The 17,113-nt window shown below is 44.4% G+C and overlaps 1 protein-coding gene across 2 annotated transcripts in view; it reads right to left on the bottom strand.

Annotated features, from left to right (window-relative positions):
• Positions 1-16,242, bottom strand: part of CFAP36 (cilia and flagella associated protein 36) — a 144,950-nt gene extending 128,708 nt beyond the window's left edge. For both annotated transcript variants that reach the window (XM_075064423.1, XM_075064424.1), the window contains exon 1: positions 16,027-16,242. In XM_075064423.1, coding sequence (XP_074920524.1) covers positions 16,027-16,141 — 115 coding nt within the window. In that variant the 5' untranslated portion in view covers positions 16,142-16,242. The remainder of the gene's footprint in view (positions 1-16,026) is intronic.
• Positions 16,243-17,113: the final 871 nt, after the last annotated feature.

The raw sequence follows: 17,113 nt of genomic DNA, 5'->3' as shown, positions 1-17,113 counted from the left end.
CCAGTCCTGCCTTCAGCCCCAGCTTCAGCCACTGACAGCTGAAGCAAACTACATCACAGAGGTCTGGAATCAGTGAGTCTAAATTATAGACTTAGTCGTAATACATATTTAAACATACAGATTTATTTGTACACTAAACAAACAACAGGGGTAAAGGGCTGAGTTATTTATTCAGTCAATAAATCAACTTCCCAATTTGCATATCTCTCAGATATGCCAGAACTCTAGTACTTTTTGGCTAACTTTGCCATAGCCATAACTTGCTTCTAGGCAATCACAAAACTGTAGAAGTCCTTGCAACTCATCCGGAAATTCATTTTGACAAGGATTTCACTCCGCACCAAGTCTATGCTGCTTCGATTCCAGACATCAGTCCATGCACCTTTCATGATTGAAAGTACACGTTCTGAGTATGCATTGCTTATGGGTATACTGAGCGCGTATGACACCAGCTTTGCCATGTTCAGTAATTCAGTGCTACTGTCCTTGTTTCTCAGCACTTGAGACCAGAGTTCCCCAACTGAACAGTTTCCAGGCTTCAACTTGGAGTTGATGTCTTTGATGATACAGTACTCATTATAGAGCTGATCAAGATCCACTGTTTTCTGAAGGTTTACAGCTGTCACAGCTGCAGACAGATCCCTGAATTTGAATACCCTATTAACTTTGATGTTCAGGCACTGGATATTGAACAAGTATCCAGCTGTGAAAAATCAAACCCTCTCTCCAAATATAGGATCGACACAGTGTAAAATTTCATGAAGTCTTTCTGGAGACATGCAGCAGTGACAGGCAGAATCTCAGTTAATGCACTTTCAACTCTGGCGCCAAAGAACAGGTCATTTTTCCATTGCTGAAGTTTAATTCTCAAAGTATTCATTATGGCATACACTTAACATGCTGTCATACTCTCATTTTCCAAACAGAGCACAGTATCACTGAAGATTTTCAGGACATTCTGGAGGAAAAACAGATGAACCTCAACTTTGCTAGGCTCCTCACCTTGTTCATCATTTTCCCTGTCCGAGAACAGCATCCATAGAAATGCTGGACACTTCTCACTGCCCAGAGAAACAAAGTAGAACTTAACAGCCTGCCACAAATTTACAAGCCTGTTTACAGAGCGTTGGAACATGGCACAGTAAAGTGGCATAATCCATATCCAGAAAGTCAAACTAATCCTTCAGTGCCTCTACTCTCCTAGCAGAACTGCTGAAATGATTGAACATCTTAATTACTAGAGTCTCAATGTCAATTTGTAGTGTATTGCTACCATGTTTGATGGCGTTGTGCACAACATGGGCAGGGCAGTTTGCTGACAAGATATTTTTATTTCATTTTTTTAAATTCTGATGCACTGATTGTCGCTTTCCATAATTCACGTTTGTATTATCAGCACAGTAGGAAGACACTTTGTTTAGGTCTAGTTTGTGTGTTGAAAGTTTTTCAAGTAACGTGTTGCTTATTGCCTCTGCAGTCTCTTCGCTTCGCTCATAGAAGTCTAACAGTTTATCTTGGACCTCACATTCAGGTGTCCAGTATCTCAGTGATAAGGGGAAATTTTCACATTGCCCTTGTTAGATGCATCTGCGGCAACTGAGAAATAGGGACCAACTGGCTTGCTGAGGTCTTTTAAAAATTCTGTTGAGAATGGTGACAGCACATTTTTGATCAATGCCTCTGCTTTAGTCCGGCCACAGCTGATGTGCTTTGCAATTGTTGAATCTGGATACAAGGTAGGTGCCAGTTTAAGTTCACAGTCACATGAGCGATAGGAGTGTTGATGGACTACTGTGTGGTAAATTTGAGTTAGCTCAGTAGTGATAACCTTGTTATTGAAGGATTCATTTGGCTTGCTGAAAAAATGTGAGACCAGGGTATTGCTCTTGTGAGTCTGGGAGTTTTGTCCATGATTTTTTGATTCAGCATGATGCTTAACATCAGACTAACTGTAATGGCAAATGGTAAATTCATTCCTGCATGCTTTACAAAAAGCTTTTGAATCACACTCATAGGATTTCCGAATCCAGCTGCAAGTGGCTTCCCATGCTGTTCTGTAGCTGCACTGTCTTTTTTGTTTTTTGGTAGTTGACTCCTCCCTTGCCATTACGTTTCAGGTGGGGTTTGCAGCTGAAGACTGTTAGCTAGATAGCTAGCCACTGAAAACAACTGTGCAGTCTCTGTGCTTCTTACATGCTATTATGTGCCCACTGTAGTTTGTCCTACGGTATGTACTGTGGTACAGTAAATTTGCATTACACCGGAAAACAATCTGAAAAAACAAAAATGCCAGTAGATAATGTATCACAGTCGAGTTTAATGGGACATTCCCAATCAACTAATTATCTATTTCACTACCAAATGCAAAATTGTACCTGAATATCAGGACAATGGTGTCCCGATTGTACATTAAGCAGATGTACGCTGCCAGGTGCAGTCCCTGCTTGCTAATGTGGGTAAGTGAACAGGGCAGCAGCCTAGCAGTGCTCAGTCCCAGCCTGCCCGGTGTAGAATCAGCATGTGCAGAGGAAGGTGCCTCCTTTCCTTGAGAATTGGTTTATTTTGTTTTCACAAGCTTTAAGAGAAAGCATAAGGCAACCTTCACCCCCAATAGTGGCTGTTGTGGTTAGAAAAGGGAAATTTGAATCAGGGCTCCTCAAATCCATTTCTGGCTCTGCCATTGATTTATTATGTGGTCTCGGAGAAATTACTTTACCTTTCCCCATCTATATAATTATGATTTATTCTTTGTAATACAGCAATAATACAGAGTCTCTAACTAGCCCCTTTGTGCTTGGGATACTGGATCTAATACTGCTTAGCTACTTCTCAGGTGTATTGTGAGGATATAAACCTTGTAAAACGTTTTGAGATTCTTTGAAGAAAAATGCTATACATGTTTAAAGATATAGTGATGAGTGTGATGTAACTGTCTGGACATATAGTGGTGCAAACCATTATTACTGTTCCAATACATAAGGGAAATATTTTGGAAATTAAGGTTTAATCAAAGAGCACTGGGTGAGGGATTTTATTCTCTCTTTTATAATCCAAGTGTTTTTAAATATATTTATAAAGCTAACTATGTATGTGAAGGGAGATTCTAACCTAGGAAAGCCAAATGCGTAAGTTATTGCAACTAAGACGCGTTAGGTGATCTTAAAAAATACTTAAACAAATTTGATTAATTTTTATGCCACCTTAACTTTTATACATATTTTAAAAAAATATCTATTGAAATCACAAAACGTTTACTGTAAAAATCTATTATTTTATGTACTGTTATTTCTGCAGGGGGTGAAACAAAAATATTGCTAGAATTCCAAGAGATTGCATCAACATACTACTACCTTGGGGATTTTTTGGCCATGGGATTTGAGAGATTCCTGAAAACCCTGAGGAATCCACCTACCACAAAGTTGGACCAACATTTGCCATTCAGAAGTTCTTTCAAAACCAGTCAGGAAGAAATGTTTATTGCAATCTTTTTAGGTTGTCATTATATCGGCGCCTATAAAGCAAGGGAAAGAACGGTAGTTTTTCAGAAGAAAAGTAATTTGGATAATTCTTATGTAATAAATATTTATATAGCTATCCACGGTGTGGAACTAAATCACTCTAGTTTTTCCTTTAAAAGGGAAAATTTGATCATTGGTTTTATTCAAGCCTCAGAAATTGTAGACATACACAGTACGTGAATATTTTCAATTCAAGAGACAGATTCATAGATTTTTCATAAGATTTTACAGTAAAAACTTCATAGCAAGCACTACTCCAAGAAGTGATGATATAAAATTTTCGTGTTCCTTTACTCAGGAGTTGTGCTCACTGCAGATTGAGTTCGGACCAGTGTGACACGCTCCTTAATATAAAGATAAACCCAATCTGTTGACAGACATGAGAAAGGCAATGTTTGTTTGTGCTGGTCTCCCTGCCCCTCCCCAAGCCCTCCGCTCCCTTCTCCTCCCCAACCCTCCCCCCGGAGTCCCTCCCTTTTGCTGCCAAGTTTTCACACCAGCTTGGTCCATGGAGCCTCCCCAGAGGATCTCACCAGAGGGGCTGGCCGGGTGAGTCCCAGCAGTTTGCTTTACTGGAGCGACTCACAGAAGCCAGGTCCCTCTAGCTTCCCGTGGTTAGGGGAGGTCGCGCGGTCGGGTTGAAGGGGGGATGGGGAGGCTCTTTCCCACTGCGGCGGTCCACTCTGCCCACATCTACAAGCCCCCTGCCACGCTGCAGCACACAGCGGAGCGGAGACCGCCTGACCCCCTCTGGTTGTGCCTGGCAGGGTTGGCACTCTGCAGACTCCTTGCTGGCCAGCGGGCTGGTACTTGCCGTGCCAGTGAGCTCAGCTGCGCATGTCTCAGGGCCCGCGCCAGCGAGAGAGGTGAGTGGCCGCCAACCAAGTGCCAGCCGTGCCGCAGTTCCCTCCTTCGATACGGACAAAGTGATGTCACACCGACCAAACACAGGAGGTTAAGGTCGGGGATCGTGGGACAAATCCCCTCAAATCGGGACTGTCCCAATATATCGGATGTCTGCTCACCCTATCTACAGACCAAAAGTGGCAATTCCTTCTTCACAAAAAAACTTCAAAACAGATTCCACGTGAAACTGCAGACTGGAATTAATTTGCAAACTGGGGTACCATTCAGATTAGGCCTAATAAAGATGGAGTGGTTGGGTCATTACAAAACACAACTTAATTTCCCTATTACTAATTTCTCCTTACCGTTACAAACTTCCTGACAACTGTCTGTAAATAGGCCACTCTCTTTACCACTGTCAAAAGTTATTTCCTCCCGTTGGATATCCTGCTGTTAATTGATTTATCTCTTAAGATTGACTTCACACTTGTGTAAGCAACCCATCTTTCATGTATTTATACCTAGCTTGTCATATATTTTTCAGCCTTTCCATGCATTTGATTGAAGTGGGCCTCTAGCCACACAAGCTGTATGCCAAATAAATTTGTTAGTCTCTCGGTGCCACATTGACTTTGTGTTTGTTTTTGTGACCACAGACTGTCATAGACAGTAGTTAAGGTGTAATCGCTCTCTTTACCCTAAAGGGTTAAGGAAGTTCATCTAGCCTAGCTGACACCTGACCAGAGGAACCAATGGGGGAACAAGATGTTTCAAAAGGAAGGAGGGAAGTTTCCTTTGTTTAGAGTCAGTTTCAGTTTTGGCTGGAGTGGAAAAGATCAAGGAATCAGCCTCTTATCAGAGTAGTGAGTATTAAGGAAGGAAATAAATAGGTTTATTTTTTTTTTCTTTTTGTAACTTGTCTTGGCATTAGGGGGATAATCAAATTTGGTATTCTTGTGTGTACTAAGGTTTTTGCCCAGGGGAACGTCCTGTGTTTTGAATTTGTTTTCTGTGAGATCAACTTGTATGCTATCTCCCAGAGGTTTTTTTCGTCCCTGTCAGGAAATTAGTTCTCGAATCTGTAAGCATGTCAGAGGGCCAACCTACCCTGGCAAAAATGTCTGCTAATGCCTGGCACACACTTTTAGCCCTGGTATTGCTTAAGGGTACTGCTTCTGGCTACGGGTGACAAAATCCATGAAAGTTAGTATGTATTGTTTTCCTCTGGGTGTCTGTTTTGGAAAAGGACCCAGAATATCCACAGCTACTCACTGAAAGGGAACCTCAATTATGGGGAGTGGCTGGAGAGGGGCTTTGACCTGGTCTTGGGGTTTTCCCACTTGTTGGCACACCTCATAAGACCGGACATAATTAGCAACATCCTTGCCCATTCTCTCCCAGTGGAAGGACTTCCTCAAATGGTCTTTGGTTCTGTTCACCCCAGAACGGCCACTGGGATGATCATGGGCTATGATCAAGAGCTTTACCCAGTACTTCGTTGGAACTACCAACTGTCTTTGAGGATGCCAGTCTTCCTGGTGTCCATCAGAAAGAATCTCCTTGTATAAAAGTCCTTGTTCTACAACAAACTGGGATCGGTTAGAAGAGCTGAGAGGCGGTGGGGTGCTCCGTGCCACCACCCCAGCTTTCTGAAGGCTGTCATCTGCTTCCTGCTCGGCCTGGAATTGTTCCCTTGAGGCTGGAGAGATTAGTTCCTCCTTGGCCTGTGGACTTGGGCTTGGTCCCTCTGGAAGCGATGTAGATGATGGGGTTGTTTCCGTTGATTGTGAACCGCTCTCCGCTGTGCACTACGTGGTATTTCAGGCTCTGGCTGAGCCTCTTGGGTAGGATTATCAGCTGCTTTTTCCAGTTCAGGCTCGCTGTTGCCTTCTGGCATTGGAATTGTAGATGGGGTTGTAAGCGCTGTACTCAGAGCTGGCAATGGTTCTGGTGCTGACTGCTTCGCCAGTTCCGGTTCTGGGACTGGATTCACCACGGCTGTAGCATTCATGGGTAGAAGATTCGGTTCCACCACCTCTGTCTGGGTCTCTAGTAACACAGACGGGGCCCTGGTGGAAGGTTCAGGAACAGGGATAGGTGTGAAAGCTTGCTTAGCCTGGCTGCAGGTAACCATTCCCACCCTCTTGGCTAGCTTCACATGGCTGGCCAAGTCTTGCCCCAGTAGCATGGGGATGGGATAATTGTCAGAGATTGCAAAAGTCCATATTCTAGACCAGCCCTTGTACTCAACAGGCAACTTGGCTGTAGGCAAGGTTACAGATTGTGACATGAAGGGCTGAATTGTCACCGGAGCCTCTGGGTTGATGAGTTTGGGGTCCACTAGGGATTGGTGGATAGTTGACACTTGTGCCCCAGTGTCCCTCCACACGATAACCTTCTTTCCGCCCACTCTCAAGGTTTCCCTTCGCTCCGGGGGTATTTGAGAGGCATCTGGGCCTGGGGATCTTTGGTGTGACTGTGGTGTAATGAACTGTAATTGGTTGGGGTTCTTGGGGCAGTGGGCCTTTATATGTCCCAGTTCATTACATTTAAAACATCACCCTGCTAAGGTAACACTGGGGCGAGGTTGGTTGGTGGAGACTGGTGTGGTGGGGTGAGAAGGCATCTGGGGTTTTCCTTGGGATGTAGGGGGTCCTTGGGTTGCCCCCCATGGTAGGGTTTTGTTTCGGGGTTGTCCCTTCTGATATTCACTCCAACTGCTACTAGTTTTTTTTCTTTTCTGCCACCTCCACCCATTTGGCCCCAATCTCCCCCGCCACCGTTACAGTTTTGAGTTTCCCATCTAGGATGTACCTTCCTGTTTCCTCAGGAACACCCTCTAAAACTGCTCCATTTGCATTAGGAAGGGCAACTCTTCTGGAGATTTAACACTTGTTCCTGATATCCAGGCATCCCAATTTTTCCCAATGTGGTAGGCATGTCAGGTAAATGAGACATCTGGTTTCCACCTTAGGGCTCTGAACCGTCGACGGGCATGCTTGAGTGTTAGCCCCATTCTCATTCTGGCCTTGTTTTTAAAAAGTTCATAACTGTTCATGTGTTCCTTAGGCATTTCAGTCACCAGCTCTGCTAAGGGTCCACTGAGCTGCGGCCTCAGCTTTACCATGTACTAGTCTGCAGAGATGTTGTACCCAAGGCAGGCCTTTTCGAAATTTTCTAAGAAGGCTTCCGTATCATCGCCTGCCTTGTAGCTGGGGAATTTTCTGGGATGAGGAGCGGTATCTGGAGAGGGGTTGGCTGGTATATTTTGCCTAGCCCTTGCTAACTGCAGTTCATGATTCATCTCTTTTTCTTTCTGCTCCATAGCTTTTTTATGGGCAACCTCTTTGGCTTTTTCTTTTTTTTCCCTCTCCTCCATAGCTCTTTTGTGGGCAGCCTCAGCCCTGGCCATCTGTCCGTCATGTTCCTTTTGGTTCTCCTCAGCCTGGAATTTGGCTAATTCTAGGTCCTGTTGCACAGTTTTTTTTCCCTTTGCCTGACATTTTCTCCCTGGGCTACCTTAGCTATCTTTGTTTGAGAGGGGAAAAAAAAAAACAACCAGCTTGTAATTCCTTTGTGAATGTAACTTGAACCTCAGTAAGAAGGAACAAGTAAAACCCGTTTTGTAACTTGTCTGGCAGTGTTAATTACCCTCCAACTATCACAGCTGGAAGCCATTTCTAACAGAGCCCTGTTAGAAAACATAACCTGTTTGCCTCAATTTCCTTCCTTAATACTCACTACTCTGATAAGAGGCTGATTCCTTGACCTTTTCCACTCTGGCCAAAACTGAAACTGACTCTAAACAAAGGAAACTTCCCTCCTTCCTTTTGAAACATCTTGTTCCCCCATTGGTTCCTTTGGTCAGGTGTCAGCTAGGCTAGGTGAACTTCTTAACCCTTTATAGGTAAAAGAGGCATTAACCCTTAACTATCTTTATGACACAGATAACACATGGTACCACTCCTGCAACCTGATACGAGGATAAAATCTGCCCTCAGAGATACTTTCATAAATAATTGTAACACAACCTAGAGATTGCTTTTCCAGTCTGGGCCCAAATCCTTTTCCTGGTAAGTCCTATGTTTCAGCTAGTGATACATAGGGATTTCCATGACTGTAAACACTCACTTGTTCTGTTCCACCACTTATATGCTTTTGCACAAGGCAGGAAATCCTTTCCTCTCATGGGTCCCACTCCTCCTTCTAAGGAAAAGCATCCAAGGTTCAAAGATGGATTCCAGTTCAGCTGACAATAGCACATGCACTTAAAGATTTCATTACGCACTTACCCAGCATCAAAGGTATACAGGAAGACTTACAGTAAACGAGCCATCTAGAGTCATTGCCCTGTGTAATGGGAGCCCATCAAGATTCCAAGCCCATTAATGGCCCACACTTTGCATGAATCTACAACAGGATTTACAGAGTACATATTTCATATTTCTCAGTTTTCATACAAGAATGTACATCGACTAAACAGGAGGATATTGTCCTCGCTTTCAGACAACACCCCAACCGAAGCAAATACTCACCAGCAGACCACACCTCACTGAATGAAAACACACACAGGAACCTACCTCTTGCAACAAAGCCCGATGCCACCTCTGTCCACATATGCTATTCAAGTGACATCATCATGGACCTAATTCACATCCAGCATCCATCAGCGGCTCCTTCACCTGCACTCTACCAAAATGTGATATATGCCATCATGTGCCAGCAATGTCCCTCTGCCACGTACGTTAGCCAAACCAGACAGTCACTACGCAAAAGAATTAATGGACACAAGTCTGACATCAGGAATCATAACACTCAAAAACCTGTAGGAGAACACTTTAACCTGTCTGGTCATTCAATGACAGACCTGCAGGCGGCAATTTTGCAACAGAAAAGCTTCAAAAACAGACTCCAAGGAGAAACTGCTGAGCTGGAATTGATATGAAAACTAGATTCAATCACCTTAGGTTTAAATAGGGACTGGGAATGGCTGAGCCATTACAAACATTGAATCTATCTCCCCTTGTAGGTATTCTCACACTTCTTATCAAACTGTCTGTACTGGGCTATCTTGGTTATCACTTCAAAAGTTTTTTTTCCTTACTTAATTGGCCTCTTAGAGTTGGCAGGGCAACTCCCACCTTTTCATGCTCTCTGTATGTGTATATATATCTCCTCAATATATGTTCCATTCCATGCAACCAAAGAAGTGGGCTGTAGCTCACAAAAGCTTATACTCAGAAAAATTTGTTAGTCTCTAAGGTGCCACAAGTACTCCTGTTCTTTTAACTGTATGCAGTTATGGTTACTCCGTCTCATAAAAGATATATTGGAATTTGAAAGGATACAAAGAAGGGCAACTAAAATATTAGGGGTATGGAACAGATTCCATACAAGGAGAGATCAAAAAGACTGGGATTTTCAGCTTGGAAAAGAAACGACTAAGAGGGGATACAATAGCAGTCTATAAAATCTTAACTGGTATGGAGAAAGTGAATAAGGAAATGTCATTTACCCCTTCAATTAACACAAGAACTAGGGGTCACCCAATGAAATTAATAGGTAGCAAGTTTAATACAAACAAAAGGAAGCAATTCTTCACGGAACGCACAGTCAACCTATGGAACTTTTTGCCAGGGGATGTTGTGAAGGCCAGAACTATAACTGGGTTCAAAAAAGAACTAAATAAGTTCATGGAGGACAAATCCATCAATGGCTATTAGCCAGGATGGGCAGGGATGCAACACTATGGTCTGAGAGTCTAGTCTGTGCTCAACAGGGGATGGCTCACTCAATGATTGCCTGTTCAGTTCATTCCCTTTGAAGCACCTGGCATTGGCCACTGTTGCAAGACTAGGTGGAGCATTGGTCTGCATTGGTCTGCCCCAATATGGCCGTTCTTATGAAAACATTTACTATAGTATAATAATAAAAATGTTTAGTACAGAAACTCCTCAAGATAACAGCCTCTTAAGATAGCGATGATGTGAGATAATGACCTTGGCAAATAATGCATTTTAAAAATCTTGGCCTACTAGGAAACGTATATTTATATACCTTTCCCAGTCACAAATCTAGCATTCTAGAGCAAAGTCACTAAAACATAGTCTAACAAACAAATGTCCTTTTCATGTGCCCCTCTCCTTTCCATCCAACAAACAACACCCACAGTTGTTGTCCTTGGTCAGTGTAGACCCAAAATTCAGAGATGCTTTCATATGAGTGCATCTCCCACTCTGAGGAGAAGGCACCTTGCTCGTTCCTCCAGCCATTCGCCACTCACTCCAGCCACTTGCTCTAGCCACTGCTGTTTGTCGCGCCACCATTCGCTCCTCTGCTCCATCATCAGTGGCCCCACGCCATCATCTTCTGTGCCACCTGCCACTGTGACCTCTCTGAGTTGGTCTCTTGAGGTTCAACCGAGCTCTCAGTGATTTCAGCTCTCAGTGGGAGAACCTCACTGCTAGTGCAGGCTGGGCAGCCTCTTCCACAGAAAAACTGTCTTGCAGCAGGTCTAAGCACTTAGACCTGATCATCAGTGATTTCAGCTCTAGTCATCACTTAAAAAAACAAAAGACACTCTGGAATCTAATCTTTAAACACTGGGGGGGGAGGGGCAGGCAGATCAAATAGTGCCTGTGACTCTTAGGCAGAGCCCACACCACCAAGAAAAACACATGTTCCCCATGCTCCATCTTTCTCTCCACTAGGATCTGGCATCCAGCATCCAAACCCGCTCCTTAGCAACTGCAGTTCAGTTGATGTTGTCCCATGCTTAATTTGCAATGAAAGAGATGCCGGGGCTCAAACAATTAGTTGCCGGGGTTCAAGCACATTTTTTACTTTCATAACTCATGGGGCAAGCCCAGAGGTCCCAGGGCTATCAAGTACCAAGCCTAGATTAAGCATTAAGGGTGACCCCCTCAATCAAGACAGGCTCAGTACAGTTCTGCTGCTTATTACTCATACAATAAGAATAACACCATTTCATTACTACTGCATTCAATACTAAACTAATTTGTAACTCAACATCAGACAAAACTGATCACTTGAGCAACACAGCTATCTGATGGATATCTAGGCACAGTTCATGTAAATAAACAAATGCACACTGGAAAACAAAATCCCAACTATACGAATAAAATGATGGGGTCTAAATTAGCTGTTACCACTCAAGAAAAAAATCTTGGTGTCATTGTGGATAGTTCTGTGAAAACATCCACTCAATGTACAGCAGCAGTCAAAAACCAAACAAAATGTTGGGAATCATTAAGAAAAAGACAGATAACAAGGCAGAAATTATCATACTGCTTCTATACAAATCTATGGTATGCGACATCTTGAAAACTGCATGCAGATTTGGTCACCCCATCTCAAAAATGATATATTGGCATTGAAACAGTACAGAAAAGGGCAACAAAAATGACTAGGGGTATGGAATGTCTTCCGTATGAGGAGAGATTAATAAGACTGGGACATTCAGCTTGGAAAAGAGACAACTAAGGCGGGGGGGGGAGGGATATGATAGAGGTCATGACTGGTGTGGAAAAAGTCAATAAGGAAGTGTTATTTAACCCTTCTCATAACTCATAAGAACTAAGGATCACCAAATGAAATTAATAGGCAGTGGGTTTAAAACAAACAAAAGGAAATATTTCTTCACACAGTGCACAGTCAACCCGTAGAATTCCTTGCCAGAGAATGTTGTGAAGGCCAAGACTATAATAGAGTTCAAAAAAGACCTAGACAAATTCATCAATGGCTATTAGCCAGGATGGGCAGGAATGGTGTACCTACTTTCTATTTGTCAGAAGCTGGAAATGTGAGACAGGGGATGGATCACTTGATGACTGCCTGTTCTGTTCATTCCCTCTGGAGCACCTGGCATTGGCCACTGTCGGTAGACAGGATACTGGGCTAGATGGACCTTTTGTCTGACCCAGTTGTGACGCTGCACTCCATAATGTTTTATGGAAATATGCTTCTGAGTGTGAATATAATGTAACTGTAATATGCTTTATGCAAAAGGTCTCTTGTGAGGTATCAATACAAAGCTTAAAATCTACTGAATATATTCCTCCTCATTCTCGTATCTGAAGGTAGAAATATGAAGTATAATTCTGTGGTCCTATTTAATTATGCAAAGTGTGGGCCATTAATGGTGGTTTAGAAGCTTGATGGCTCCCATTCACTAGGACAATTGGTTGTAAATGACCTGTTTACTTGCAAATCTTCCTGGCTGCATGTGGGCCAGTCTGTAGGTAATGAAGAATGAGGTCTTACAGTGACATGTAACCATGTCACCGGATACTGGAATCCAACTTAAATCTGGTACTTTTCCATTTAGGAGGGGTAGGGACCCAGAGAGAAAAGAGTTCCAAAGCTATTAAAAGGCGTGGAACAGAACAAAGGGGCTGCAAGTCATGCGAACACCCCTGTTTTCCACCTAAGATGTCTGCTTGAACTAACAAGAACTGTACCAGGGAAAAGGATTGGGCCCAGACTAAGAAGGAGTCTAGTCTGTGAAAGAAGCTTATTGGAACATCTGAGGGTGAGATTTTACCTGTAATCAGTTTCTTAATATATTAGGCTTAGACTTGCATGTTTTTGCTTTATTTTGCTTGGTAACTAACTTTGTTCTGTCTGTTATTATTTGAAACCACTTAAATCCTACTTTTTACACTTAATAAAATCACCTTTGTTTATTAATACCTGGGGGGAAAAAACAGCTGTGCGTATCTCTCTATCGGTGTTATAGACAGTGGACAATTTATGAGTTTCCGTGTATAAGCTTTATACAGAATAAAATGGATTTATTTGGGGCTTGGATTCCATTGGGAACTGGGGGTCTGGGTGCTGGAGATAAGTGACCTTCTGAGCAGTTTTTGGTTAAAGTCAGCAGCTTTGGGGGGAGTGGACCAGACCTGAGTCTGTGTTGCAGCAGGCTAGCGTGTCTGGTTCAACAAGGCAGGATTCTGGAGTCCAAAGCTGGCAGGGAAAATAGGCTCAGAGGTAATCTAGCTCGTCAGGTGACAGTCCCAAGGCGTCTCTGTGACCGAACCTGTCACACCAGTATGGCCATTCTTAAGTACAATCTAGTCCTGAAGTCTTTCCTCTCCACCACTTGGCTCATCACTAGCTATCAGGGGAGAGCTCATTCAGACCTTGCTTACAAATCACAATTTGAAATTATTAGGTTGGCCAACATCGCCAAAAGCCATGCACTGACATTGTCAAAAAAACAACAGCTGTGTGAGGAATCTAGTCTTTGGTCACATTTTCAAACCTATTATGCTTTTTCCGGTACAAGTATTTTATCATATACTGTATATGCTTTTAAAGTGTGTATTTCAATTTCAATTCAAATTTCCAACCAAGGACTAAATTGGCAACACTTAATGTAACTAGTTGACCACTGAGGGAGTGATGGAGAAATTCAAGGGGTAGTTATAAGCTTTCAAGCCACACAGAGCTCTTCTTCAGGTATGGGAAAGGCACTCCCTGTGTCACAGCAACATGCAAAGTGGAACAGATTGTTCAGCATACGTAGTTAGCACATACATTCAAGGCAGAGTGGCCCTTTAGCACCTCTGAAGTCCCAGGACAAAAAGAGGAGGTAGTGGGTTACAGATTGTTGTAATAAGCCACAAATCCAGTATCTCTATTCAGTTCTTGATTTTTAAGCCATGTCTACGCTACCACATATGTCGGCAAAACTTATATCACTCAGTGGTGTGGGGGGAAAAAAATCCCTAAACTCTAGCAATGTAAATTTCACTGGCATAAGTAGTAGTATGCACAACTACTGCCTCCCATTGGGGGTGGTTTAATTATGTCGACAGGACAGGTCTCCCCCTTTGGCATAGAGCAGCTACATGAGAGATCTTACATTGGTGCAGCTGCATCGGTACAGCTGTGCTGTTGTAAGGTCTCTAGTGTAGACATAGCCTTAGTGCAGTGGTAGCAACCTATGCCATGCATGCCGAAGGCGGCACGCAAGCTGATTTCAGTGGCACCCACACTGCCTGGGTCCTGGCCACCAGTCCGAGGGGCTCTGCATTTTAATTTAAAATATTTAAGAAACTTCATTTAAAATTAAAAACCTTATTTACTTTATATACAACAATAGTTTAGTTATATATTATACACTTATAGAAAGAGACCTTCTAAAAACATTAACGTATTACTGGCACACAAAACCTTAAATTAGAGTGATTAAATGAAGACTCGGCACATCACTTCTGAAAGGTTGCCGACCCCTGCCTTAGTGTCTAGCAGAGGAATTAATTTAAGCTCCCAGGTTCATCTCTGAAACTGTTGTGCAGATTTTCTTTAAGGATGAGGACTGACAGGTCAGAAAAGTGACTGCTTCGTGAGAAGCAATACCATACCACTAAAATCTTTACACCACACAATCACTTGTTTATATAAATTTTAGATTAAAGAAAAAATTGAATAATAATTAGCATTTCTAGATGGTAAATGGCAGTAAACGACCAGTTCATTCATTGTACTGAATCAGTAAATTATCTGTCAATTACTGTAAATTAAATTTTCCAAGAGCAAAACAATAGGTATAAAATGTTTTAATGGATTTGTTAGTAATGTAAAACCTGCAAAGAGTAGTAAAAACTTTTTTTAGTGTCTATAACTGTCCTGAAAATCTTAACTCCCGCCGAACTACTTTCATGAACTCTTGACTCTAACATGCAATAAGTAAAAGCCCTGCTAATTATCAATTATTAAAGCAACTCCATTGACCTTTTATCAACGTCACAACAGTTTTAAGTTTACAATGAAGAACTTTCCGAAGTATGTTTCCATGAAACACATAAAATTTCTGTCTTTATTTGATACTATCCCCTCTTGGAAGCACAGCACAGTGTCACTAGGAAGTAAGACTAGCAGAGCACACTTCAGTGAAGTGTTTCTACCTGGAAGCAGATCTAAGAATCAGTTTAGTGCTTTCTGAGAAGTCTCTGGGAGAAGGATGGTGCCTGATGAGCAGGCAGGTTTCGCCCCCAGAGAATGGGTCCAGGACATTTGCAGGTGAGATCGCAGGGCACTAGCCTTTGCATCCCCAGCGGCTATTGTCCGGCGGCCTTGTAGCCAGCCTCGGCAGAGAGGCCATGCCCCAAGTAGCCATGGTGACAGCGCTTGGGGGAGCCAATGCTGCTGCAAGCCAAGAGGTCCCACGCTCCTATGGTGCCCAGATGTCCCAATTTTATAGGGACAGTCCAGATTTTTGGATCTTTTTCTTATATAGGCTCCTATTACCCACCACCCCTGTCTGGATTTTTCACATTTGCTGATCACCCTACAGTGCTCCAGAACAGTTGGACAGCACTGAATACAGAAGGGGAGTCCAGGCCTGGAGCAGGGAGCAGTAGATGCACCTGCCTTCGCTCTCTGGGGTGAGAAGGAGCCAGGGGAGGGGCACAACGGTATCCTCATCTCAGGGCCCCCCAGACCGCTCTAGCTTCTCTGTCAATAAAGAGAAAGTGGGCAGCGCGCAGGAAGAGCTGGGGCCGGAACGTCTCTCAACAGGCCTAACAACGCCCTTCTCCCCAGGGTGCCCCTGCCACGGCGCTTTTTTGGGGGGCGGGGGGAGGAAGGCTCCGCCGCTCCAGTCCCGGCAAGGTCCCCGCCCCCGGCCTCTCACCCGCGCACTTCTGCTCCAGGAACTCCAGGATGGGGATGGACCAGGCGGGCCCGCGCAGGAAGCCGGCGATGCTGTCTACCACCCACTCCACGTCCGCCTCCCCCTCCGCCGCCATCGGGGCGGGTCCCGGCCGTCGCCGACGGCCCGCGTACAAGCTCCGGGGGAACACAGGAAGGCCCGGGTAGAGTTGCGGCGGCGGTTGGGGCTTCGTTAGGTCGGAGCGCGCGACAGCAGCGTCACTGTGGCACAGTCCAGGTGAGAGAGGCACTGAGCGGACAGAACGTTGGGCGGGGTCGCGCCTCAGGGCCGGGAGCGCACGGGAAGCAGCGAGGCAGGTCTCCGGTTGCGAGGCCACGCGCTGGCGCTGGGAGCGCGCGGGAGCGCAGGGCCCGAGGAACGGAGGAGCGTTGAACCCGTGGCACTCCCTGGTCCCGGTGCAGCTCCTGGACTGCAAGAACAGCCGTGCGAGGGTGGGACGCCTTGTTTTCTCCGAAGGTTCTGCCCCTGGAGCTCTGCAGCGGGCCCGGGGGAGGTGTTTCCCCTTGTCCTCCCAGGCTCTTCTGCGGTTGGCTTGAACTATCTCTGAGCGCCTGGCCCAGGGAGCTGCAGCAAGGTAATTACCCCATGCAACCCCCAGCACGCTGGCATAGTACTGCATGCACGCGTACACTGTAGACGGGGAAGAGGAGAGCCGCAGCGGTCGGCATTTCTGTGGGGAGAGGTGTCTCTGCGTGGTAGCTAGAGGCTAGTGCAAACATTCCCAGAATTATAGAAACAGGCCTGGGCTCCAAGTACTCAGATGCCTTGTTTACCTCCTCCCAGATCTCTGAGACCTGTTTGCATCTTGATTTCACAAATGCTGTAGCAGAGTAGCAGCAGTCAGCTGTCCCCAGGTTACCCATGAAAGTGATTTTTTAAAGAGAGTTTTATTATATTACTTATTAGTTTAACCAATATAACTTCCTGGACTTTGGATATACCCATTTTTATGCATTTGGGAGAAATTACAAAAGGGGAGATGGAGATCATTGCTGAGATAAAGGAAGAAGGAACCAGGTGTCAGGACCCTAATTGGGCCCCAGGTGAT

The sequence above is a fragment of the Chelonoidis abingdonii genome, chromosome 3, assembly GCF_003597395.2.
Source record: "Chelonoidis abingdonii isolate Lonesome George chromosome 3, CheloAbing_2.0, whole genome shotgun sequence".
Taxonomy (NCBI): Eukaryota; Metazoa; Chordata; order Testudines; family Testudinidae; genus Chelonoidis; species Chelonoidis abingdonii.
The sequence above is the reverse complement of the archived record's forward strand: the minus strand, read 5'-3'. Positions and strand labels throughout refer to the sequence as shown.